At 43.9% G+C, this 25807-nt stretch overlaps 1 protein-coding gene across 3 annotated transcripts in view; it reads right to left on the minus strand.

Annotated features, from left to right (window-relative positions):
- MTOR (mechanistic target of rapamycin kinase) overlaps positions 1-25807 on the minus strand; it is a 254519-nt gene that overhangs the window by 30497 nt on the left and 198215 nt on the right. For all 3 annotated transcript variants that reach the window (XM_082274319.1, XM_082274318.1, XM_082274317.1), the window contains exons 38-46: positions 23266-23397; positions 19875-19984; positions 18576-18693; positions 18293-18487; positions 15973-16073; positions 14538-14634; positions 12257-12355; positions 3084-3206; positions 502-684 (exon numbers count right to left, since the gene is read on the minus strand). In XM_082274319.1, coding sequence (XP_082130445.1) covers positions 502-684; positions 3084-3206; positions 12257-12355; positions 14538-14634; positions 15973-16073; positions 18293-18487; positions 18576-18693; positions 19875-19984; positions 23266-23397 — 1158 coding nt within the window. The remainder of the gene's footprint in view (positions 1-501; positions 685-3083; positions 3207-12256; positions 12356-14537; positions 14635-15972; positions 16074-18292; positions 18488-18575; positions 18694-19874; positions 19985-23265; positions 23398-25807) is intronic.

The following is a 25807-nucleotide window of genomic DNA, read 5'->3' on the forward strand; positions in this document are numbered from 1 at the left end:
TTCAGGCTGGGTTCACACTGATGCAAATTTCCCCGCATCCAATCTGCATGACAGGAGACTGTGACCGGCTCTCAATGGAGCCGGTTCACCCATCTCCAGGGCGGCTGCGGAGCACATTGCACAAGTGTCCTGTGTGTCTTTTGCTCCGTTTCAGCTCGGAATTCAGGAAAAAATTCAACAGTTTTTTTGTCAGTTTCATTTTAAATTTCAGTTGGTATTTAGGGGAGGATGGACCTTTAATATAATAAAGGATTACAGATAAATGTACACATAGTTTCAAGAGATGGTTGTCATTTTTATCAGTGTATAGTTATGTAACAATGGAATGGTTTGGAACTGTTATGCAACAATGGAATGGTATGGAAAGGTTATGTAATAACAGAATGGTATGGAACTGTTCTGTAAAAATGGAATGGTATGGAACTGTTCTGCCTGGAATCTTTTTAAACATGATGTTTAGATTCCCATCCATGCTATAACAAGGTCATTAAAAGAGCGCACCTGATTGAAAGAGGTCTCCTTCAGGGTCTGAGGTCCCCTTTCCATCATGGCATGAAGAGGGTCGAGCACAGCAAACATCCCCTTCACATTCCTCTCACCAAAGTACAAGCGCGATGCCTCCTCCAGGCCTTCATGCCACATCTCGTGCCATAGAATAGCCACGCGGATCAGTTCCTCGCTTACCTAGGATTACAAGAGCAGCAACAGCATTATGGAGAATGGGTCTTGTGGGCCATAGAAAAATAAAACTTAAAGCAAAGTTTCAAATACACAGCGATATGTACAGCTACTGAGGTCTATATATGTAAACTCTTTTACCAATAAACTTGCAATTCTCTTTCGTTACCTCTTGTGATTTGCACACCCCCGCACCATTGTATAGAAAGTATGACGACACAGTTATTCCATCTTAGCAGATTCCCTAGTTATGTCTATGTAGGGTGGTACGGCTATCTAAATCTATCAAGATAGCTCCTGCGCCTTGCCTGGTCCCACTAGAATCCTGAATAAATCTAAAAGTAGGTCCAGAAAATTGAAGAAGACCGAATAGGTTTATTAAAAGAGCAGGAGGTGCTCACAAACTGATATTAATGACCACCCTTTACAAGTTTTACTCCTTCGCGCCGGCAGTATGCAAATATATGGCCTCTCGGTGGGTGGGCCTTGACAGCTGCATATTTGCATACCAGAACGTGAACACAGCTGTGCTGAGAGCGAACACTCCGCGAGTAACCGAAAGGAACTTTTCCCATAATGTGAACGCTGTGATAGCCAATTATGGCGGTCAAATGATCGTAAACCCTGCCCCGCTTCCTGGCATCAGGAACCCCTTTAAAGGGCCATGAGGAGCCCGTGCCAAGGTGTTAAGGTGGTTAATTTGTTTTTCAAGGTGTGCGACTTTAAAAGTACAACAGGATACCAAGGTGGGCCACTGATGCGGAATTATCTGTAACAGTGCAAGCTCCAGGACTGTTACGGTTATTTCTACTTCACTATTTCAAAGAACTATTCATCTGGAGCAAGCATGCACATACTGCATGAAAGCTTAAAGTGGAGTTCCACCCTAAAATTACACTTCGGTCCATCTTCTTGCTCCGGGCCACCTGAAAAACAAATGGATAATCGCAATTTTTTTTTTTTTACTTACCTTGGTTTAGAAGAAAATATACTCACCTTACTTCCTCTTCCTCCCTCTGCGGCCACGGCCCGTCGTCACTTCCTGGCTTGCAATGATTCCTGGGAGCTGAACGTCATCGCTCCCAGGAATCAATGCGCCTGCACCAGCCCCGATGTCATTTCCGGTGCAGGCGCGTCATACCTTGCTAATCAGCTTCTGGGCATGCCCAGAAGCTGTGCAGGGATGACGCTGCAGCCCTGGAAGGGACGGCGGGGCCGGTGCAGTGCATCGTGGGACCGAAGAGGACGGAAGAGGACGCAGAAGAGGATCGCGCTGGCTTCCGCTGCCCACACCTGAGATGGCAGCGCTGGACAAGACATTTTCAAGGTAAGTATTTCTTCTAAAAGGTAAGTGTAACCCAGGAAAGTTCGGAGGCTATCCATTTTGGAATGTACTAGCCCTGACTGTCCCGGGGATATTTTTATGTAATCTTTTTTTTTTAGGTGGAACTCCCCTTTAACTATACACACCTTGGCTCAAGTGATACGATGTCCTGGAGCTCCCCAATGGCATCTTCGAGTGGCCAGCTTCGGGGCATTGAGCACCAGCCGCATTAATTGGTTGGGTAGTTCTGATGTCACCCCCGCACATGCACTGGAGATCAGTTGGCTTTGGCATTGCCTACACAGCTCACTGTACAGGAGCGGACAGGCAGGTAGGCAAGTTTAATGCAGAAGAGACCAAACACGTCTCTTCTGCATTAAAAATCCTTCCTGTTCACCCATTTAATAATCCAAATAATGTTCCACTTAAAGTTTTCTGACACATGGTATAAATATGCTTGTCAGTGATTAAGTTGCAAAGGAGGGATGAGGCTGACAACCTTGGAACTTGCATCAAGTGAGCAATGACACCCCATATATCACTATCCTAACAAGATATTTTTCAAAGTTTAACCAGCATAATAAAGCTATCAAGCAAAGTACAATGCCCAGCAAAAGTATCTTTTTTTGTCAACTCATGCTCTGAATACCCCAGGAAGCTCCACACTAAACATGTCTGTCATCAGACCGAAGTCACAACTCTACAATGCATGGTGGGCCTGAAAGAGGCATACATTGCATTGTGGGACATTAGATGGGCACCGCACATCTCTAGCCTGCAGCTATAGACAGTAGGCAGAAAACAAAAAAGCAGTGTAGAAATAAAAGCAGGAGGCTTTATCTAAACGATTATACAGAGTCTGTGTCTGTTGCAGAGTGAATAGTTCTGTTTGCTATACAGCAAGGGATGGATTTAGTGTGATTTTCTAAATCAAGCAAAACCCAGAGGGTAGGGAAAAACAGCAGTCGAGGAATTATCTATACAAGTTACATATGAAGTGATGTCATGTTCTACAAGAAGGAAAAAAAGATTAGATTAAAAAGAAAAGCAAACTTTTCATTCATTTGGCATTGGGACATACCATCACGGCCTGTTGTACAAGCGTATTGCTGTGCTCACACATGTTCTTCAGGATCTTATTGGCTGCGTTGTGGCGTGCTGTAGTTGTCGATTTGGAGGCCACGGTGAGTGGATAGATGAGAGCCTTGGGAATAAAATGAATAACAAATAAAAGTTAAAAAACACAGACAATCCGCCCACATGTGCGCTAATTCCGCCACATCAGGAAAAGGTCACCCGTGCGGTTCTGATCCTATACCAACAGGCCTCATGTTTATAAGGAGGAATTTTTGTCCATGATTATAATGAGGATCCATGGGGATAGATAAACAGTCCCGGACATAAACACAAACGTAAAACAGGAGGGCAGCCCAGACCAAAAAAAAAATTACTCACACAGCAAGGGATAAGCAGATGTGTCTGAAACCCGAACACGCTACATATCAAAAACTGAGGGTTTCATATAAAATCTGAGGAAAGCCTGATTACAAATTGAGCAAAACCAGTTCCTTATGGTCCCATGGACCCATAACAACCAATCATACTGCACAGTTTAGGAAATGTAAGCAGTACTCAAGATCATCGACTGACAGGATGTTATCACCTATGTATGTACACGAATACGTGCTCTTTTAACTTTCCTAAACAGGTTGTAAACCCTTAAGCCTGGTACACAGTTTTTTTTTTTTGCTCAATCCAGCGAGCTGAGCGAAAAAACAAAACCTGAAGCATTCAGGAGGAGCCACTGTACTAACTATGCGATGTTGGTACAGCAATCTCCCCCTGCTGAGCTATTGGTCATGAGCACATCGGTCATTGGCTGAGAGCACTGATCAGATGCCGCTTGGCAGATCTTTTTTGGTCATGTCCCTTCAACAGAAGTCAGCCGAACAGCCAGCATCTGTTGGACAGGCTGTCAATCTGCTAGAGATCCCTCCTCTGTCATCATTTTTCTCTTGGTGTCAGGAAAACTTGTCAGAAGTGATTCAGGCTGATAGCAGAAGAATGAAGCAGCAGACAAAAGTGAGACTTAAGCTGGATACGCACTATACAACTTTTGTTGTCAGATTTCCTTTAGATTTACCTTTTCTATGTAGTGCAAGGGCCTGCCTGATTGCATACAAATTGAAAGTGTTTAGGTTTAACCTCATATTATCTGGTTTTGGTAAATCTGAAGGAAAAAATCTAAAGAAAATTGTATAGTGTGTATGGCCCATTAGTGCTCTGGAATGAGACAAGCACACACAATTGAGGGATATGCTTTGTTCATATTTCATGTCTAAGGTTTACACCCACTTTATTACACCATGGGCCTTTAAAAGTCTGTAAAATTACAACAACATCATAGATACACCCAGGCACCTGCACATTTCCAAAAAAAAATTAACACTGGATCCAGCTTCAAAGGTTGAAGTGTCAATTTCTGACATATTATGGATCCACAGGTTTGCTTTAAAGTGTAAAAAAAAACCATTCAGTACATCTCTGTTATACATACACATTCCATAATGTTATGTTTCTTTAAAGTGGTTGTGAAGGCAGAAGGTTTATTTTACCTTAATGCATTCCATGCATTAAGGTAAAAAACAATCTGCAAGCAGCTTCCCCCCACCAGAACCCCATTATACTTACCTAAACCCGATCTTGATCCAGCAATGTGCCCGAGAGCAGAGGCTCTCTCTCCTGAATGGCTCAAACGCAGCAGAAGGAGCTATTGCCTCCTGCTACTGTCAATCACAGCCAGTGAGGAGTGAGCAGGGGGCGAGATCCAAGTTTTGGGTGTCGTATAGACCCACAGAGCTGGCTCAAGAGAGAGCATGCACAAGTGCCTCCATAGCAAGTGGCTTGCTACAGGGGCACTCAGCGGGGAGGGGAGGAGCCAGGAGTGCCAGCGTTGGACCCAAGAGGAGGATCGGGCTACTCTGTGCAGAACCATTTTACAGTGCAGGAAAGTATGACATTTGTTATTTTTAAAAAATACCCCCCCCCGCCCCCCTTTCTTAGCGGGGAGCAGGGTGGAAGAGGAGACAGGGACAGCAGGGTGGACACTTGTGGAGTGCAGTGTGCAGGTGACCGGGGACATTTGTGGAGAGGAGGACCTGTTTGCACAAATTAAGCGAAAGTGGTGGTTATGACAGTAGAGCGGGGATTGAGGGGAAGAAATCAAAGCTTGATAAAGGGATATGTATAAGTGAGCAAAGAGGCAATGCTGGATGCCAGGGGGGTCAATATACATACATGTCAGGACAGCCATATTTGCTCAGTGCACCTGTATGATGTTCCTCCATTATGGCAGCATAGGACAAACACTAAATGGAAGAGCACAAAAAGCCGCACAACTGGTTGAAGATGCAAAAAGTTAAAATCCAAATTTATTTTGCAGGCAAAAAGATAAAATCATCCAAGATGAAACCAAAACAGTCGGAGACATGGGGGGGAAAAGGGGAGCACGGCGGTTGACGCGTTTCACGGAGTCTTCCGCTTAGTCGTAACCATGCTGTACAATACAAGACACTGCTATATATAGAGGAAAAGGCATTTCAAATAACATGTACCTCCCAGAATGTGCTTGATTGAGCCCACACAGCTGCAGATACTAAATCCCAATTAAGGGCACACAAACAGCCCAGCAGGAATTGTATGTTTGCTTTTGCTTCACCTTTTGTCCAAAAACGCATAGCAAAAAAGTTCTATAAATGCATATGCGAAAAAGCTTTCAATAAAAATAAGGAAAAAAACAGTAGTGATAATATAAAAAGACAGCTGGTAGAAGCCAAAAAAACTAACAAAAACAAAGTAAAGGGAGAAAAGAAAAAAGAAAAACGAAGAGAAAAAAACGAAGGGAAAAAAAAAAAAAAAAAGGGGAAAAAAAAAAAAAACAAGAAAAAGAAAAAAGACAAAGAAAAAGAAAACAGTAAAACGGAAGCATATAGATGTGTTCATACCCAGATGGAACTATGGTATAAAAAGAAATGGTGTATAATATAGTCATGAAGAGCATATATGTGTAAATATATAAGTGTACCACTTATATATTTACACATATATGCTCTTCATGACTATATTATACACCATTTCTTTTTATACCATAGTTCCATCTGGGTATGAACACATCTATATGCTTCCGTTTTACTGTTTTCTTTTTCTTTGTCTTTTTTCTTTTTCTTGTTTTTTTTTTTTTTCCCCTTTTTTTTTTTTTTTTTCCCTTCGTTTTTTTCTCTTCGTTTTTCTTTTTTCTTTTCTCCCTTTACTTTGTTTTTGTTAGTTTTTTTGGCTTCTACCAGCTGTCTTTTTATATTATCACTACTGTTTTTTCCTTATTTTTATTGAAAGCTTTTTCGCATATGCATTTATAGAACTTTTTTGCTATGCGTTTTTGGACAAAAGGTGAAGCAAAAGCAAACATACAATTCCTGCTGGGCTGTTTGTGTGCCCTTAATTGGGATTTAGTATCTGCAGCTGTGTGGGCTCAATCAAGCACATTCTGGGAGGTACATGTTATTTGAAATGCCTTTTCCTCTATATATAGCAGTGTCTTGTATTGTACAGCATGGTTACGACTAAGCGGAAGACTCCGTGAAACGCGTCAACCGCCGTGCTCCCCTTTTCCCCCCCATGTCTCCGACTGTTTTGGTTTCATCTTGGATGATTTTATCTTTTTGCCTGCAAAATAAATTTGGATTTTAACTTTTTGCATCTTCAACCAGTTGTGCGGCTTTTTGTGCTCTTCCATTTGCTGCTATCAGGACTGCGGATCCGTGCCTGCACCTGGGTTGGATGTGTTTGGAACTATCCCCTCACTTGAGCGGTTCTTTTCCCTCTTGACCGTTTATAGGACAAACACTGTTTAATACTGCCAGTACCTCTATTATTGGGGAGTGCCACGTAAAAAATCCTCTTCAGCGCATGTCAGTTTAAAAAAAAGAAAAAACCTTTTAATCCCATTATAGAGCTTATTAAAGTAAGATGGTGTTTGAAATCCTATCACTACTGGCAATTAATGCAAGGTCTGCTTTTAATTGGCCAGAGATAGTCAAGATCCCATCAGCCAAAGGTGAATACTAGGCAGGCACACGACCAAATACCAAACTTATTGCTAAAATACCCAGATTGCCTGGAAGTTTATGTAACGTTATATCAACATCCATCTCCCTGGACTGGCAAGGAGCACTCAGCTGCATTGTTCATTGTGCTTTGTTTTACTTCTCTCTTCCAACACTGACAGACGGCAATAGAATTTCCAAGTAAAGGTTCATAAAATAAAACAGAGGCTCCTTATCTGTCTGATTGCTGCTTGCATTATGCTGATTCCTACAGCTACAAACACTTCATTCCTGCAGCATGTGCTGTTCTGGGAGGAGAAGATCTAGTTTCATTGTAAATTCCACCGCTGAGTCCCTGCCACCGGCATCAAGGAAAGTGGATTTCAATCTGCTCTCATTTGGCTTTAAACTGACAGTGTGCGACATATTGATATTATAAGCAATCATTTGGTCATTTAAAGTGTAAACCCCGACAAACTTCCTCTTTTTTGGTCAGTAATTTATACCATTAAAAGCATTTTGTTATATTTGAGAAGTAATCAAATAAATACCCGCTGGCCTTGGCAGAAATCCAGTGCTGTCTTTTGCACCCTATATTCTCTTAAGCAGTGTGTGTTATCAACCCTTCCAGTTCACCTCTGTGAACTACAGAACACATCTACTTTATATAAAAGGAGATCATGAGAGGGGGAGGCATTCTGCAGACCGAATACAATTCCTGTCCTAAGGTGATAATCCTGCATGTACACAGATACGGGGACTGAGTTGTCCCCTATAGCAGAGGTCCCCAACCTTTTTGGTACCAGGGACCAGTTTTGTGGCAGCAAATTTTTCCAGGGACTGGGAGGGTGGACTGGATATTCAATGGAGTCAGTTCCTAGCCCCCCTCCACACTACAACTCCCCTTTACAGTGTCCAGAGTCCTCCTTTACATCACAGTTCCTCCTTTACAGCAGTCCCAGTGTCCTTCGTTCCCTTTCACATTACAGCCCTTCTTAACATTACAGTGGATGTAAACTAGTGATCGACCGATATCGGTTTTTCGTTGCCGATACCGATATTTTGGCCATTGCATATCGGTATCGGCTGATATTTTCGTACATTTAAATTTTTTTTTATTTTCATCACTTGACAGGTACTCTTGTGGAGGGATCAGGGGGTCTAAAAGACCCCAAACCCCTCCTCTGCACTTAAAAGCTTTCAAGTTTGTCTGTTTTGAATGCTATCATTATTTTTTAATCTGGCGCCAGACAGTACCCTGAAGTGATGTCATGACATCACTTCCAGGTTTTAACATGGAGACCCGATCAGAGCCAAACGCGGCTTTGATCGGGTCTTTGGCGGTCGTGCAGGCTGGTTGCCCGGGTCTCCCGGTGGGGCGGGAGACCTGGGCGAGCCGCGGAAGGCGGCGGGACGCCCCCTTCCGCTCCTTTTAATGACAGCCGAGCGGCTTCTCAGCCACATCGGTTGTCATTACAGGACAGCCGACCGTCGGCTATGGATGCCGGTACCGGGGTGATGCCTCTAGCTGCAGCCATCACTCCCGGTACATGCACTTACCCGAAATATCGGCAATATCGGTAACCTCCGTGGCCTCTGATACACAGATTAAACAAATCTCCCTACATAAGTTTTACTTGTATATGTGCAGTCTTCAGCTTTGACTGTTTAGAAAGTGCATGTCCTATTAGAATTTTTGCTTCCTGATTCACCTGTGGGAGGGAAGTTTGGCCATACACTGCGAGACAGCTGATTGGAGGAAAGACACACACCCCCTCTCCACATAGGCAGGGGAAGAAAGAGCTGTGCTGTGAACAGACCAGCTCTCTGCTAATCTATTTATAGCACCCACCAAACAAAATTCAGCCTGGTTTTATATCTCAGTTGACTGAGAACTTGTCAGAAGTAATCATGCTGATAACAGAAGAACGGAGCAGGAGAAAGCCACAGGACTTAGAGCTTTGAAGAAAGATAGGTAAACACTACAAATATATGTGCCCAGGTCAAATTTCAGGAATCAGGTTTACATCCACTTTAATGTAGCGGGGACTGCACTGTAAAGGGGGTACTGTAATGTAACGGGGGTTGCACTGCAAAGTGGGTACTGTGATATAAAGGGGATTGCACTGTAAAGGGGGTACTGAGATGTAAAGGGGGTACTGTGATGTAAAGGGGATTGCACTGTAAAGGGGGTACTGTAATGTAATGGGGGTTGCACTGCAAAGTGGGTACTGTGATATAAAGGGGATTGCACTGTAAAGGGGGGTACTGTAATGTAATGGCGGTTGCACTGCAAAGTGGGTACTGTGATATAAAGGGGATTGCACTGTAAAGGGGGTACTGCGATATAAAAAGGGGACTGCACTGTTTGACCACCCCAGGGAGGGGCCCACGTCTACCCCAAAACCCCCCAGGGATAGTGGGGGGGGGGGGGCAGCTACTTACTACACCAGGAACAGGGTGGGCACCGCTCCATCGTAATGTGGGTGCTGTCGGCCAGAAGGAAAAGCTGCGACTCAGGCCAAAGTCAGTTTGTAAGTGCCCTCGCGAAATGTTTAACTTGCAGGCCAGCCCCTGTCCAGTGGGGCTATATCGCTGCCGACCTAGCATGGAGCTTCGGTCTGTACGTGCTCGCTGGCCAGACTGGGGGGACCCCAAGGATCTATATTATCCAGTTTCTCGCCCAGTCCGGCACTTGATTGTAGTTCTCACAGAAACAAAATAAGAAAAGAGGAAAAAAATTAATTTAAAATGAAAAAATTGCCAGGACCAGAGATCCCAACAAGGAACTAGGTCCTTACTCCTCTCACTAGTGCTGACTAGAGTGCCTATAGCTGAGAGTGGGAGTATACCCCCTGGGAATGCCCATAGGCGTAGCCAAGCTTTTTCCTGCCTAGGGTACTACTCCTGTAGGGGGCAGTATGACCCAATGGTTAAGAATAATCAGGAGCGCTGTTCATCAATGAACAAGTGAGAAAAACATTTAAACCAAAACTATAGTTTTGGATAGAGTAGAGAATATTTAGAACCTCTGTCAGGTTACTTGTGGTAACAAAGTCACACACTATATTTGATCAGAAAATGGTGGAAAATCCAAAATGTTGAAACTTGTTGATGAGACAACTAAATGGGGCTTTCCCTTTACTTTGGGGAAATGTTATCTTGCTTCCTGCTGTGTCTACTGGATAGTAAATAAAGAAATATCTCCCCAGTTTCTGTACCAGACTGTAGGCTCAGTTGGGCAGGACCTCTTCAGTTTATATAGCATGTAAAAAATGTGTTGAGGATGCATTTTATTGCTCAAATACAGTATTTTAGTGTACGTTCACTTAATAGAAAGGGAGGGTTCTATAGCTATATCCGTAGTAAATGATAAAGGGAAGAGAGCTAATATCTGAATAAATAAAACTGTTCATTGAATATTGTTGTGGTCGGAGTTAGGCACACTTTTTTTTTTTAAAGGAGAACCAAAGAGAAGAAGATAAGTTGTTGAGCCATCTCAATCTCTATGTGTGAGAGAAGAAGCCTATCTCCAGCAGTCTAACACATCCACCACACAGTCACAGCTACTCTGCTCTGATTATCAATGGGAATGGAAGGAATCAGGCACGTTCGAAAATGAGTCCGACCCACCTGAGCTATCCCCAGTGGGAATTTTGACGTCAAATATCGATTTAGTTTTGACTAAAATGCCATTTTAGTCGTATTTTAGTCATCTTAATTGTTTTAGTCTTATTTTAGTTGACTAAAATAGTGTAAAGTTAATCTACAAAAATATTTTTGTTGACAAAATTAACACTAACTGTAACGGAACAGGGTACCCCTGACTGGGTACCTCCGTTGACAGATGCTCCTAGTGCTTCCCGAGGGCTCCAAGCACAACACTAGACACCGTAACCACTTCAGACCCCACGAACCGCCACAGCTTGGTTAGAGTCTCGCCATCTCCTACCCACCCTGGACCTACGACAAGGCTCCAGGTTCTCGTGGGTGAACCTCTTACCCCAGAGAGTGCAGCAGAACAAGCTCTTACACAAGCTCTTACAAGAGCTTAGTGATTATCCAAGGGAGTATGGAAGACCATAGCAATCCCTTGCAGCAGATTCCCCCAATAAGAGACAGGACTCTAGATTGAGGGTGAAGTAACTTTCTAAAACAACTTTATTGAACAGACTTGTATACAGTTTTCACCCACAAGGTTACCACCCAGGTGGACCTTGTTGAAGACTGGACGTAACATTCAAAATCCAATAGGAACATAGTTTTACACTCTCGTATAGTGTACACAATCCCTCCCCTCTGGCTGATTACAGTAGCATATACAGATGAAAGTGTATACAGGAACTAAACTAATTATCTAGCCACCTGGACAGAACAATGTGAGGGCATTAACATTTAACAATGGAACAGACAAGTAAACTTTATCACAATACACATTCCCTCCCAATACACAAACAATAGGGAAGTCTGCGAATGACCGTCTTTGTGTCTCTCTCACAGCCAAGCATGGAATACACTGTGTAAGGTGGTATTAAATCTTCATATTTCTATATGAAGATTTTGCTGACAAATATTGAAGCAATCCAAACCATTACTTATCTGTCTTTCACCGATAGGGACAGTGAGTACCGTCACACTGACTATCCCACTGGAAAGCTGTCAAAGCTGAATTACCTGCCCCCAGCCCCATATATACAAGCCTGTTACACATGTGATGGGGTAGGGAATGCCTCCGTTGCCTATGATTGGCTGTCATCATTGACAACCTCCAGGAGGGATAGCTCAGGTAAATCTGGACTTGTGTCCAAACCCGCATGAGCTCATTCCTAATCAACAATGCTCATTTTGTCTTCTTAGGGAGTGCGAGTGTTGTTGACTGGCGGAGAGTATTGTGACTGTGCATGGGATGTGATAGACTGCTGGAGATAAACTCCTGCACAAAGCCCTGGTCATTATTATGCAGCCAGGAAAGGAGAAAATGGGATGGAGCTGGATGAAGCGCAAGCAAAAATAAATAAAACTTTTTTTTTCAGAAGCCTCAAATTATCTAAAACAAAGAATGAAGGTACAACTGGGATTTAGTAACCTCTGCTATAAAGTCTGACAGGAGATGGAGCTCTGGAAATCACAATTAAGGGTGACAGTAACTTACCTGTGGGTGATATCTTCCAATGTCTGTCAGCAACTGGTGGATCAACCGACCAACCAGAGGCCTAGGAGTGTCTATTCTGGCAATGAGCTGTGGAATAACCTGTATAGATAAAACAAACTGTGAGCACTCACATTCAAATTGAACTTTACAAATGTATTCAAGAAAATTGAGAAAACATGTACCCATAAATAAAATACAATTTCAAAGACAAGAGGATATTCGGTATAGGTTGACCTATGCCTGCAGTTAGACTGGTACTCAGTTTATGTCTGGGCAAAATAGCAAAAAAATTAAATAGTACATCTTTGTAATACATTACCAATGTTTTACCCTTTAGGATCGCGTAGAGTACAGAAAAAATTTGATTTTTGACTTACTGTAAAACCCATTTCTCTGATGTTCATTGACGGACACAGCTCCAGATCTTTATAAAAGTTGGGTTATACTGCCCTCTACAGGAGTAGGACACTAGGCAGAAAAAGAATCTGGCTACACCTATGGGCAGTCCCAGGGGGTATACTCCCTCTACCTGCTATAGGTATTCAGTTTTGTTACAAGCAGCATCAGAAGAATTACAACTCCACAGTAGGTGTCAATGCTGTGTCTATGTAAATCAGAGAAATGTTTTTTTACGGTAAGTCAAAAATCCCATTTTCGCTTCCATTCATTGACGGACACAGCTCCTGATCTTCATAACCATTAGGACATCCCAAAGCAGTGTTAAACATGAGGGGTGAGAACAGAAAAATAATTCCCCAGGCTAAACAGTAGCTAACCAGGCAAAAGGAGCTCAACCAAACAACAAGAGCCCACCTGAAAAAACAATACACCCTCAAAGAGGATCAAGTCCTCTAAACAGCAGCCTGCAAAAGCTTGCGGGCAAAGGAAGCTTCCACAGATGCCAACATATCCACTTTATAGAATTTTGCGAAAGTGTGCACTGACGACCAGGGGGTCGCCTTGCAAACCTGCATCACTGACGCCTGATGAGGGAAGGCCCAGGAGGCACTAAGCGCCGGAGCAGAGTGTGCCTTAACAGGGAAAGAGATTGCATGCCCCCCCCCCCCGAGGCCGACTCGGCTGCCTGACCTAGTAAGCTGCAAGCCGCAGTCTATATTTTTGTGGATGCCCAGCCGCCTGTGTGCAAGCCCACCACCCAGGGGCAGTGGAGGGGAGGGCAAATATCCAAACGAGGATAGTGGCTTTAGCCACCCTCTCTGGGGCCGTCCAACATAGCTTCCGACCAGTAAGCCGCAGAAAGCAGTCACTTTTTTCACTTGCCACTTTAATTGTTTGCAGCTGCTATATCTATAGTTTTTTGCAAATTTGCACAAGCTAGCACTTTTTTGTGATATATTGCACTGTGGCACATTATCCATTTTTTAGGTAAGCTATTTATAGTATCGTTTTTTTCAATAATCATGTGCACATTTGTCACTTTATAATCATTGTAGTAGCTATACAGCTATTGGTTTTTCACTTAGTTAAGATTTTACTAAGACTAATTGCACTTTAAATTTGGTTATTTCTATATTTACATTGTTAGATTAATCACTTTATTTTATCAGTCTCGTTATACTCCTTTTAATTATTAGGCAGCGCCATATACCTCCCTTCTCTCCAAATCATCTACCCATATCCCCTTGTGGGAATATATATGAGGTAGGCTGCAGCCAGATAGGTATATCCTAACGCAGACTTTTTATTTATTTATCTCACAGGAACAAAACAACAAAAGATAGGAAAAAATCCATTTAAATTTCCATTTAAAAGGAAAAAAATTGCTAGGACCAGAGATCCAAGGAACTAGGTCCTTACTCCTGACTAGGCAGAGTGCCTATAGTTGAGTGTGGGTGTATACCCCCCCCCCCGGGACTGCCCATAGGGGCATAGTCAAGCTTTACCCTGCCTAGTGTCCTACTCCTGTAGGGGGTAGTATGACTTAATGGTTAAGAATATCAGGAGATGTGTCCCCCAAGGAACGAAAGGGAATTTTTTTTTTTCTGTAAAAATATGTGCATTGATTGTTTTTCCTATAAAGATGAATTTATCCTTTAAATAAATAGCACTTGAAGTTCCCCAGCCACACACAGAGAGGAGGAAGAACAATTTAGGTTTCAAGTTTCTTTATGGAAAACACATTCTGTTCCTGTCTGTTATAAGTGCACTGCACTGTAATCAATTATTTTCTGTCCAAATATCACAGCACAGAAATGAAGGAGATGACATCTGGAGGATACAAAATCATAGCGAGACCTTCAACACTGTAAATCATCATTACCTGCAGCCATGTGTCGATCTGGATGGTTTTGATGCCTTCCACTAGGGCTTCATTCACATCTGGCCAGTGGCCGTAGTCAAACCAAAGAGTGAGAACTCTGCAATGACAAAGATTCATCATGGCACACCTGCTTCATAGCTGGTCCCAAAATTGCAAACTTCCGCCCACCAGTAGGGGGAGCTGCAAACCCCAGAGTGATCTCTCTGCCAGTTTAGCTACACACAAACCAGTCATCATAAGTGGCAAGAGAAGACAAGGAAATATATTTGAATATGATAGGAAACATCAGTCTTCACTGGTACACAATCCAAAACTTTTTATCATTTGAATCATTTTTTTTAACCCCCCCAGGACATTACCCTTGCCTTTTGGAGCTTTAAAGAAATACTAAAGCTTTGTTCGTGCACTTGACCACTTACAGAGTGCACTTAGCAGAATAAGCCATATTTAGCCACCTGAGAAGGTAGGATTATGAAAACAGAGGTTGTTACCACAACGTCGGACTAAATAACGATTACGGTGACTTCAACTGGGCTTTAAAGTGCAAGAAGCAACCACTTCTAAAAGAAGACACTGAACACTCACCTTTCCCGCAAGCAATGAGCAAATTGTTCATGGTTTTGGAGAGAGATCAACACCACTGCTATCATATTAGACACTCCCAAAGTGAAGTGTTCAAAAGTCCATACCCTGCTGGGCCCTGTGGTTCCATCCAACAACCATACAAGGACTACAGCACAGAGTTCTGACATTTGTTCTTTTACAGGGGATTACTGGATGCATTCTGTCTTCTTAGTGACAGGGTCACTTTACTGAGCTCAACTTATTCAGGGATATGGAGAATAGAGCTGAAAGTCACTGCACTGCTACCAAGCCATGCCCTTCATCTTTTAATCAGCAATATATACGCTCTTCATTTATATATGAATGAACTTCAATGTGTGAGAACTGTAGGGGGGCTGATCTATTCTTTCTCCCTTCAAACTTTCTGTAATCACTTCGGCATAAATATATATATATATATATAAAAAAGATTATTGCTCATTGCAGTTTTTCTTACATGTCTTAATTTCTATTTTGTGTTGGTGAACCACCATTCAAACACCCCCCAAAAAGGGCCCAACACCCCCAAACCCCCTTTTCCACATTCCACGTCTGCAATAGCCTTCACTAACCCCCCTTCTGAGCTAGGAGCTCAAATCATCGACCAAAAGCTCAGTCTGGCTGAGGGATCGTGCAGTTGGCTCCCAGTATGTCTCATATCCTCTGTCTTATCCAGGAAATGGTTGTGTCCTAAATCCCAACTCTGTGATCTCCCAGGGAAAACAATTCAGTGCCCAAGAGGAAATTGTGCATGGAACAGGGAGCAGGCAGAGGAGCCAAGGGCTCAGCTTCTACGGCACCACGGTCATTCAGGCAGAAGAGGGACGCTTACCTCAGTGTGTCCTGCAGGTTGTTCCCCCGGGACAGGGAGATGGAGCGGAAGAATCCTTGCACGGCCGGGACTGTATACTGCAGTAGAGTGTGAGAGAGGTCCTGTGTGAAGAACAAAGCCAACGGATTAGAGAAGCAAATGGCAGAGCACCATTATCACACAGTCAAGACAGCTACAAGAATGCTGAACTTAAGTCAAATAAAAAGCACAAAATGAATGCAGTTCTGTATTCTTTAAAAAAAATATACACATTTTCATAAATGCAACTGATGTTTGACTTTGTATTAGGCTCTCACAATCTTCCATACAGTAGCGCTGAGACTGGGAGATGGAGGGCAGGAGTGTGAGCCAATCAGGTGTTACTACATGCAAATGTGCCCACAAGAAACCTGCTAATAAAAGGAGAAATCAGGGGAATTCTCCATTTCTCTCCAATCAGATGCCAGAGGGTGTAGGGGGACACTAGTGTATTTCTTAACATTAAAGTGTAAGTTCACCTTTACAGAAAATCTGTAAGGTGACCTTACACTGGAACCCATCCCACCTGGTCCTGCTGTACCAGAGTCCTGCGATTCCCCAATGTCATACACCGGGAGGCTGTTTCACTGGTCCAGGAATGGAAACTCCTCATGGCTTGCTCACCTATCAGTGCTGACAGGGCGGATTAGACAGATTCTGGTTGGTTAGACGTCCAAGTGACAGTTCTGACCATTTAGAATGCCTCTTTTCTTTACAGGCGGAGGTGTATGGATATCAGATTAAGTCACAGGGATTTCAAATACCCGGACCAGTGAAGCGGTGTCCTGGTGACTGACAGCGGGTGATTGCTGGACTCTTGTACACCGGGACTGGGTGGGGGTCCAGTATAAGGTCACCTTACAGATTTTCTGTTAAGGTGAACTTACACTTTTAAGCGTCATGTGCCAAGCAGGGCTGTGCAAGTTTTAGAGTGGATGGATAGAAATACAAAATCCCTTAGCAGGCAAAACAGCTCTCATATATGCATTTTGTGTATTTAGCTTTCTGCCTGGAGTTGCGCTTTAACCGCTTGCCGACCGCCGCACGACTATATACTGCGGCGGTCAGCCCCTCACAGGCAGAGTGACGTAGAGGTACGTCACTAGCCTGGGAGGGTCTGGGGAGCGAGCGCGCGCGCCGCCGGCGGCGCGCTCCCGCGCGGTCACGGACCCCCCCGCGCGTGTGACCGGCGGACCCGATGTCCGCCGGCCACTCTGCGATCGGCGGGGGAGAGGGAGAAAGTCAGGCAGCTTGTGTAAACAAGCTGCCTGTCATTCTCCTCAGTGTAAAGACACTGATCACACAGATCTAGTATGTAGATCCGTTGATCAGTGTCCTTACAGCTCAAGCCACAGCCAATCACAGTAGAAAGCACGCCCCTAGGGACACACACAGCCCCTCCCTCCCAAATAAAGTTAACCCCTTCACTACCAGTGTATTTTTACAGTAACAGTGCATATGTATAGCACTGATTACTGTAGAAATGTCACTGGTAACCCCAAAAGTGTCAAAAATGTCAGTCAAGGGTCCAATCTGTCCGCCCCAATGTCGCAGTACCGCAAAAAAAAAAATCGCAGATCGCCGCCATTACGCGTTAAAAAAAAAAACAACAAAAATGACAAAAATCTTTCCCTTTGTTAGTAAACGCGATAACTTTTGCGCAAACCAATAAAAATACGCTTTTTGCGATTTTTTTTACCAAACATAGGTAGCATAAAACAAATTGGCCGAAAATGTTAAAAAATTTTGATTTTTACATTTTTTTTTGGGGAATTTCATATAAAAAAATGTGAAAAATATTGTTATTTTTGCAAAATTTACGCTCTTTTTTTGTTTATAGCGCGTGATCAAAAAATCGCACAGGTGATCAAATACCACCAAAAGAAAGCTCTGTTTGTGGGAAAAAAAGGACGCCAAATTTGTTTAGGTACAGCGTCGCACGACCGCGCAATTGTCCGTTAAAGTCACGCAGTGCCGAATCGCAAAATACCCCCTGGTCGTTTAGCAGCCAAATCCTCCGGGGCTTAAGTGGTTAAACTAAAATCTGTTGCGCCCATAACAGCCAATAAAGTCCCCCCTTACATTATGTAGTAGGATGAATAAAACAGAGAACCTTGCTGGCTGTGGGCAACAGTTTCCCTTTCCTGACACTTGTAGACATATGGCCTTGCGTTCTTAGATAACAGTGTAGGGATAGACTGCATTGCTGTGTTTTCCCTGTGCGAAATACCTAGTCGCAGCCCTGGTTGTAAGCTCAGAGCTTTGAGTGCCTGGACCTCTATTCTGTCCTCCATGTAATTACCTCAGATGGTTTCTTCTGCACCGGTGATGGTACTGGGCTGTTCTCAACACTCTCGCCTTCGCTCTCACTCTCGCTGCCCTCAGTGTTGGCGCTGGCATTGCTTGGGTGACGAACCTTCTTATCTTCGCGTGGCTGGAATTGATGCTTGAAATGCAGTACGGCCTCAAAGTTCATGACCGCCCAGGCATGCCAAGCCTGCAGGGAAGAAGATGGCGTTAACATCTTTGGCAGAATAGCTTTTAGAAAATTCCACTATAGATTTGCCAAACAAGCACCATCTTACCTTGTACCAGGTGGTGTCATGCTCTGTAGCGGCATTGTAATACTCCAGAACATTGGGGATTGTAACCTCATTAATGCCCTGCAAGTTCAGCTGCCATTCACCCAGTTTCAAGTAACACCTAGGAAATGATGCATAAAGTCAGGGACTGAGAAAAAGAACAGATAGAAAACCACTCGGACCAAAAGGAAACATCTTATTAAAGCAATTTAACAGCTGCAGTTTTCTTTGTGGATCCAGCCACCACTTGCTCCTGGTTTCTGCTTCCCAAAGGCATAGCTCACATGATTACTTCAGGATGCCTTACAAGGGGAAGTAAATAGACCAGTTACCATGCACATAAAAAGGTGGCGGGGTTACTGGTCCATGGATATCAGTATTAAAGCTTAACACCAGGCTAATTTTTTCCCCAAATATTCTCCAGGTGTGGGTCTGTCAGCAGCTACAAACAGCTGCTAGCCACAGCTGAGCTTAGGTGGATCCAGACCAAACCCGTCTGAGCTATCCCACCAGGAAGCTGTTAAAGCGGACAGCCGATCATAGGTGGTGGAGGCATTCCCTGCTTCCCAGCTGAATGAATATACGCCTCTTGTATACATGTGGCTGAGGGGCGGGGCATGCCTCTACTATGATTGGCTGTCCGCTTTGACAGCTTCCTGGCAGGATAGCTCAGGAGGGTTAAAATTTGTGTCTGAACATGCCAGAGCTCATTCCTACTGCTAACGAACAAGGTGCCAGTTTAGAAAATGAGTCAATAACCTAAACCAGTGTTTCTCAACTTCGGTGATCAGGGCACACTAACAGGCCAGGTTTGCAAGAAAACTGAAATACATCACAGGTGATATCATTTGCTGCTCAGTGATTGCAGTATTCCAGTCTGCATCTCCCCAAGGTAATACTCAAAATGTGGCCTGTTAGTGTGCCCTGAGGATCGGAGTTGAGAAACACTGACCTAAACAATCTCTTTACTTCCAAGTCAGCCTACATTGTTCCCTATCGCTCAAGCCATGATGAAGGGGGCGGGGATTTGGCCCGTAAAAAAAGGTTGGTTTGGCTTTGATCTTCTGATTTTACATTAAAATAAACTTTGTAACTGGACTGTACATTACAATGTGGTGCTTCAATTTAAGATTTACTGATTTATAACTAACAGCTTTGCAGAGGACGATGGAAATGGAACATGAAAAGATGACCAATAAATCACTGTGCTAATTAAAAAGAAAACAGAAAACATCAATTGTGAAAACAGTCACGGACTAAGCAGTGTGGAGGTTGGGTCAAAGAGGGCAGACCGTTACTGACCGGGCCATTAACTTCTGCAGCTCCTGTTTGTGCTGAGGGTCATCGGCAACGTGCTGGGCCTGGAGTTGAACGTTGCTCACGAACTTCTGCATGTGTTGGAAGGCCTCGATCTGCGTCGCACGAGGGGCATGTTGGTGAAAGAGAAAGGAAGAGAAATTCAAATGGACATAGAAGAAGGTAAAGGGCAGGGTTACTTACCAAGGCCTGAATGAAAAGACAGCATTAGCGGAAACAAAACTACAGCATAGACCAGGAAAAGGAAGACACCATTTGGGGAAAAAAAAAACAATATTCATACCAATGGTGATAAAAGCTATTTAAGTCAGCAGGTATGGTCTTATTTAACCCCTTTCTGTTGGCTCCCATCACCCATTTAGGTGGATCTTTACATCAGGGGCATTTTCTGGGTCTCTGGGCATCCTTTTATTTTTTGATCAATTTTTATTCCTATTACAAGGAATGTAAACATCCTTGTAATAGAAATAAGCAGGACAGGTCCTCTTTAATGTGAGATCTGGGGTCAAAAAGTCCTCAGATCTCACATCTACACTAAAAAGCAAAAAAAAAAAAGTTATTTTTTTCCTCAAGAAAAAAATGGGCCCTTTAAGGCTGTCCCCCAAGGCCATAGTGTCAAGTAGCGGATAGCTTGCCCTCACTCGACTTCCTGCCTAGGAGTGGTTAAAGACACTACGTCACCAACAAAATTGCAGGTAACAGCACAGAAAAATAAAATATTTTAAATGTTTACTTGCAGAGTTTTTACTCTACTCTATATTTACTTGCAATTTGTCCCACTTCTTGAATCCTCCATATTCCCATTACACACGTTCCTGGAATTGGTTCTAAAGTAATGGGTGCTGCAGCAACCACCAGCTAGAGACTGGAACATGCACAGTGTAATGCAAATATTGCTACAGAAGACGTCCGGTGTAACCCAACGTGTAAGGGGGACCTGCTGTGATGTCCTCGTGTTACCGGTTGTTTATGTGAACCAGGAGATACAGTAATGGGGTCACCAGGGTCCGACGTGTTTTGCCAGTGTAGTGGGCTTCTTCGGGGACCAAGGATAATAGTGACCTCTTAAATGGTTCAATGATTCAAATTTGGGACATATATTCATTGATGGCGGCAATTTCAACCTCAAAGAGAGAATCTTCTATTGTTAGAGTCAGTATGTCTAGAATCCCGCAGCGTCAGGTAGTCGTGCCCATGTGATTGTTAATATTGGCCAGCACACCAGAGATCTTTAGAAAAAGTCTGAATGTTTTTTTTTTTCTTTTAAATCGAAGATCACGTCACAAATAGGAAATTGCAACGTTTCAGAGCTGCACAGGTCCCCTGATGATCACATGCCTGAAGAAGGGGATCTGCGCAGCTCTGACCTTTTGCACTTTCCTATTAGTGATCTTTCGTCAATGGAAAAAAAAAATATATTTTTTTTGAAGATCAGAGGTGTGCTGGAAAATATTTACACTACTCCCTCAGGGTATAACCACCAAATATACGTCATTGTTACAGACATGTTAGACAGAAAAATCAATTTTGATTTGAAAAAAAAAAAGAAAATTAAAAAAAAATGTATTTTTCTGTCTAACATGTCTGTAACAATGACGTATATTTGATTATTATACCCTGATAAATTCCCCTCCTCCACATTTGGATGGAGTGACTGAACTGTGGTTCTCCTCCCTTCTTTATTTCTACAATAATTGGGATGTGGGCAGTGATGTATTTAGGTTTTGTGCTGCCCTAGGCCTGACTAAACTTGTGCACCCCCTAATTTAAATATGACCCACCCCTTCCTGTAAAGGCCACACCCCTTCCTGGTTCTGACCCGTTCTGTCATCTGTAAACCAAAGACCACAACCACAATGTATCATTGCCCATCAGTGTAGCCTCATCAGGTCCCATAAGTTCAGCCTCATCAGTGCCCATCAGTGAAGCCTTATCAGTGCTGCCTTATTACTGCCCATCAGTACAGCCTCATCAGTGCAGCATATCAGTGTAGCCTCATCAGTGGCCATCAGTACAGCCCCATCAGTGGCCACCAGTGCAGCCTATCAGTGCCCATTAGTGCAGCAGGTCCAAAATATTATTGCAATCATATACAATTAAAAGTAATTGTATATTTATTTTATTCAATATGCTCGCACAAGGACAAGGATGTTTTAAAGAAATGAAATTATATTATTGACACGATGCCTGCCATACCTGGATGTGGAAGAGGGTAGGCAGAGCATCAGGCTGCAGTGCCACACTTATGAGCGTTGGGGGCCGTCGGGCCAGTTGTATTAAGTATGTCCTCACCCGCCGGTATTATCATACCAGCAGGTAGCAGTGTGAGTGCTTTATGTGGGTGCAAGACTTATTTGCCTCCTGGACCCTGCCCTCTGGCCCAATTCGCCCTATAAGACTGACACTATACTAAAAGTGTAGCGCAAGCCGGCGGGGAGCCTTTTCCTGTGGGAGCAAGGAGGAGGCCATTTTTTTTTTTTTTTTTTTTTTGTGCGGGGTGCAGCTTTTTTGCTGCCCCCCCTGCAAAGTGCCTCCCTAGGCCTTGTTGGCCTAGGCCAAGATACAGCACTGGATGTGGGTATTTATAACAATGATATACGGTTTGGGCTCGTTCAAATTACACTACTCCCTCCTTGAATGTCACAGCCCTCTCTTCTTTTGGGGATGACTAATTACTGTCTGTACTGCCCCAGCTCCTCCTTACTTCACCCGCATACATAATCATTTATGTAGTATCTGAGGGAGGAGTGAAGGGAAATGTGACCGTGTCAATTGAGTGACAGATCTGAGTCTGACATCACACCCAAAATGGTGGCTCCCAGCAGCAGCCTCGGGGCTTTTGGATGACTACTCAATGGGGGCTTTTACAGGTAAATAACATGTCTAAAATATGTTAAATGCACATTTCATCTTACAGGAATATTTTTGTTCAAATGAATAGTGTGGTGACAAGGTCTGTTTAAGAATTTACACACAAAGCATCTTCTGTTTTAGAGGCTCCGGGGTATACTAGATCTGACCTCTGACAAATAAAGAATATGTATCTACACACACAATATAGTGTAAATTAAAAAATCTGGGATGACTACCACTGTTTAAAGTAAATCCTAATCTTTATAAACTAAAACAGCATTGTATCTTTAACAGAAAGACCCTAAACGAAGCTGAATTTACAGACAACAATCCCGATGGCATTTACTGCCTCTGCTTTGCTCATTGTATGCTTAGTGTTGGCTGCGTGACATCATGGCTCCCAGACAGCGAAGGAACACAGGAGTTTTTCCTTTAGTCTCAAATCACTTGCAGCCTGTGTGATCCCGCCAATGTCTGAGCAAGTCTGAGCACCTGATTCACAGCATGGATGCACGGTCAGTACCTTTCGCGTGCTCTTCCACATGTACTTCATGTAGGCGTAGGTGACCTGTGGGTGAGCGGTGGGTAAGGGCTGGTCACTCTGCAGTGCTGGGTCAACGCCGAGCAGCATCACTAGAGTCTTATGAGACAGAGCCTGGAAAAAGGACAGAAGATTGTTGTTACTCTTCTGTTCAGAAAACAGAAACAAACCATATTACTCCATAAGAATTTTGCAGCAATGTACGGAATGAAGGAGAATCTGAAAAGGAATAAAGGAAAACACTGATGAATTTAAAACTTTAGTAAATTAGGTTCAGTATTACAATAGAAGCCACTGAATGCACTGCATATGTCCTTGCACATCGTAATAGTTGAACAAATGGGAAAACTGGCATTGCCAAAATTTTGATATGTATGAGTGGGCCATATCTGTTGGAAGTAAAATCTTCTGTATGGATTTATACCACTAGAGGGTGCTCCGATGCCCACTGCCTGGCTGCTGCAGGGGGCATTAGATCTGAAGAGGATGCTGTTTTCCGAAACTGTGTAATCAGTTTGGAGTTGGAGAAAACTGGATTTTTGTCTTACTGTAAAATCCTTTTCTCTGAGGTTCACTGACGGACACAGCTCCATGTCTTCTAGACCCTTGGGCTTAGGCTGCTCTCTCTTCAGGAGTAGGACTAGGCGGAAACAATTTTGGCTACGCCCCCGAGGCAGTCCCAGGGGTATACCATCACTTCCTGCTATAGGACTTCAGTTTGTAACAAGCAGTTTCAGAAGAATACATAACTCAACCCAACAGAGGAGCAGGTACTGTGTCTGTCAGTGAACCTCAGACAAAAGGATTTTACGGTAAGACAAAAACGCTGGACTACACAAATATGGCCGCCGAAGCCAGTGAAGATCATCCACAGCAAAATGGTGGTGCTGCGTGGGACGCGGGACCTCCCTCACTAGACCCCAAGAAAAAAAAAGAATCCACCAGGAGGAAACCCCCAGGGACCCCCCCCCCCCCTTCAGCACCCAAGGTACAGGCACCCTCAAAGGGGGGCTGTCAGCGACACAGAACAACCACTCTCCGGCCCAGCACCAGTGAAGGGCCCCTACCCGAAAAGACAGGAGGCAGGTGAGGGTACCCCACTAGAGAGAGGGGGAAAATGTGAAGGAAGGAAACAGAGGGGGGGGGGGGGGGCTACCATCCCCATGGAGGGCCCGCGACCACCGCAGCAATTCCCAAAAAAAGGAGGGGGGACACTACTCCCAGCAGTCCACCACACCATCTTGGAATGGGGGTGCTGCGGCCCAAGGTATGCTACGACTCTGATCGTGACCAGTGCTATGCGACCTCGTGGGGTGGTTTCACTCGCTGGCCAGCCCACGTCCAGTGGGACAATGTCGCGGCCAACCTAGCGCGGAGCTAATAGTTGGGTCACGCTCACAGGGAAGACCGCAAGGATCTAGGATATCCAGTGCATCGCCCAGTAAAGCTGTTGATTGTAGTTCACACAGGAACACAAATAATAAAGAAAAAGGAAAAAATGCCAGTACCGCAGATCCCAGCAGAGAGCCAGGTCCCTACTCCTGACTAGGCAGAAAAAAACTGAAGTCCTATAGCAGGAAGTGATGGTATACCCCCTGGGACTTCCTGAGGGGCACAGCCAAAATTGTTTCCGCATAGTCCTACTCCTGAAGAGAGAGCAGCATAAGCCCAAGGCTCTAGAAGACATGGAGCTGTGCCCGTCAGTGAACAAAAGAGAAACTTTGATTAGTGCTGACCCACAAAGCTTTCAGTACATCCCAACAGTCTAATTAGGGCCAGGACAAGGTGTAGGCAGAAGAGCTGTCTGCCTTTGATGCTTTAGCAGGAGGGGGGCACAAAAAGGGCAGGACCTGCAACCTACCCTGCTGAAGTAGTTCACAGCTCATGGAAGACTCATATATTGGCCTATTTGCATGGGTTGCTAAAAATGACCTTAATATATATTATATATACACACTATATTGTCAAAAGTACTGATGTTAGACGAGAAGGCCTGGCTCACAGTCCACGCTCTACTTCATCCCAAAAGTGTTCTATCGGTTTGAGGTCAGGACAGTCAAATTCCTCCACCCCAAACTTGCTCATCCGTGTCTTTATGGACCTTGCTTTGTGCACTGGTCCCAATCATTTGGTGGAGGGGGGATTATGGTGTGGGGTTGTCTTTCAGGGGTTGGGCTTGGCCCCTTAGTTCCAATGATAGGAAGTCTTAAGGTGTCAGCATACCAAGACATTCTGGACAATTTCATGCTCCCAACTTTGTGGGAACAGTTTGGGGATGACTTCTTCCACTGCCGGGGAGCTGGAGAGTCAGGTAAGTAAAAATGTTCCTCCTCTCCCCTAAAAAGAACAGGCCACTAACCCATGCAGTCTGGGCATAGCCCCAATGCAAGGCATAATTGTTTAGTTGCCCTGGAGCTGGACTTTAAAGTATTTTTTTTTTTTGCTACTGAAGTTAAAAGCACAAAAAAAAAATTAAAAAACTGATGGCCGTTTCCAGTTAATTTTTTTTGTAAAGCCAGTTCTA

Source organism: Pelophylax lessonae (assembly GCF_965119305.1).
Source record: "Pelophylax lessonae genome assembly, chromosome: 12".
Lineage (NCBI taxonomy): Eukaryota > Metazoa > Chordata > Amphibia > Anura > Ranidae > Pelophylax > Pelophylax lessonae.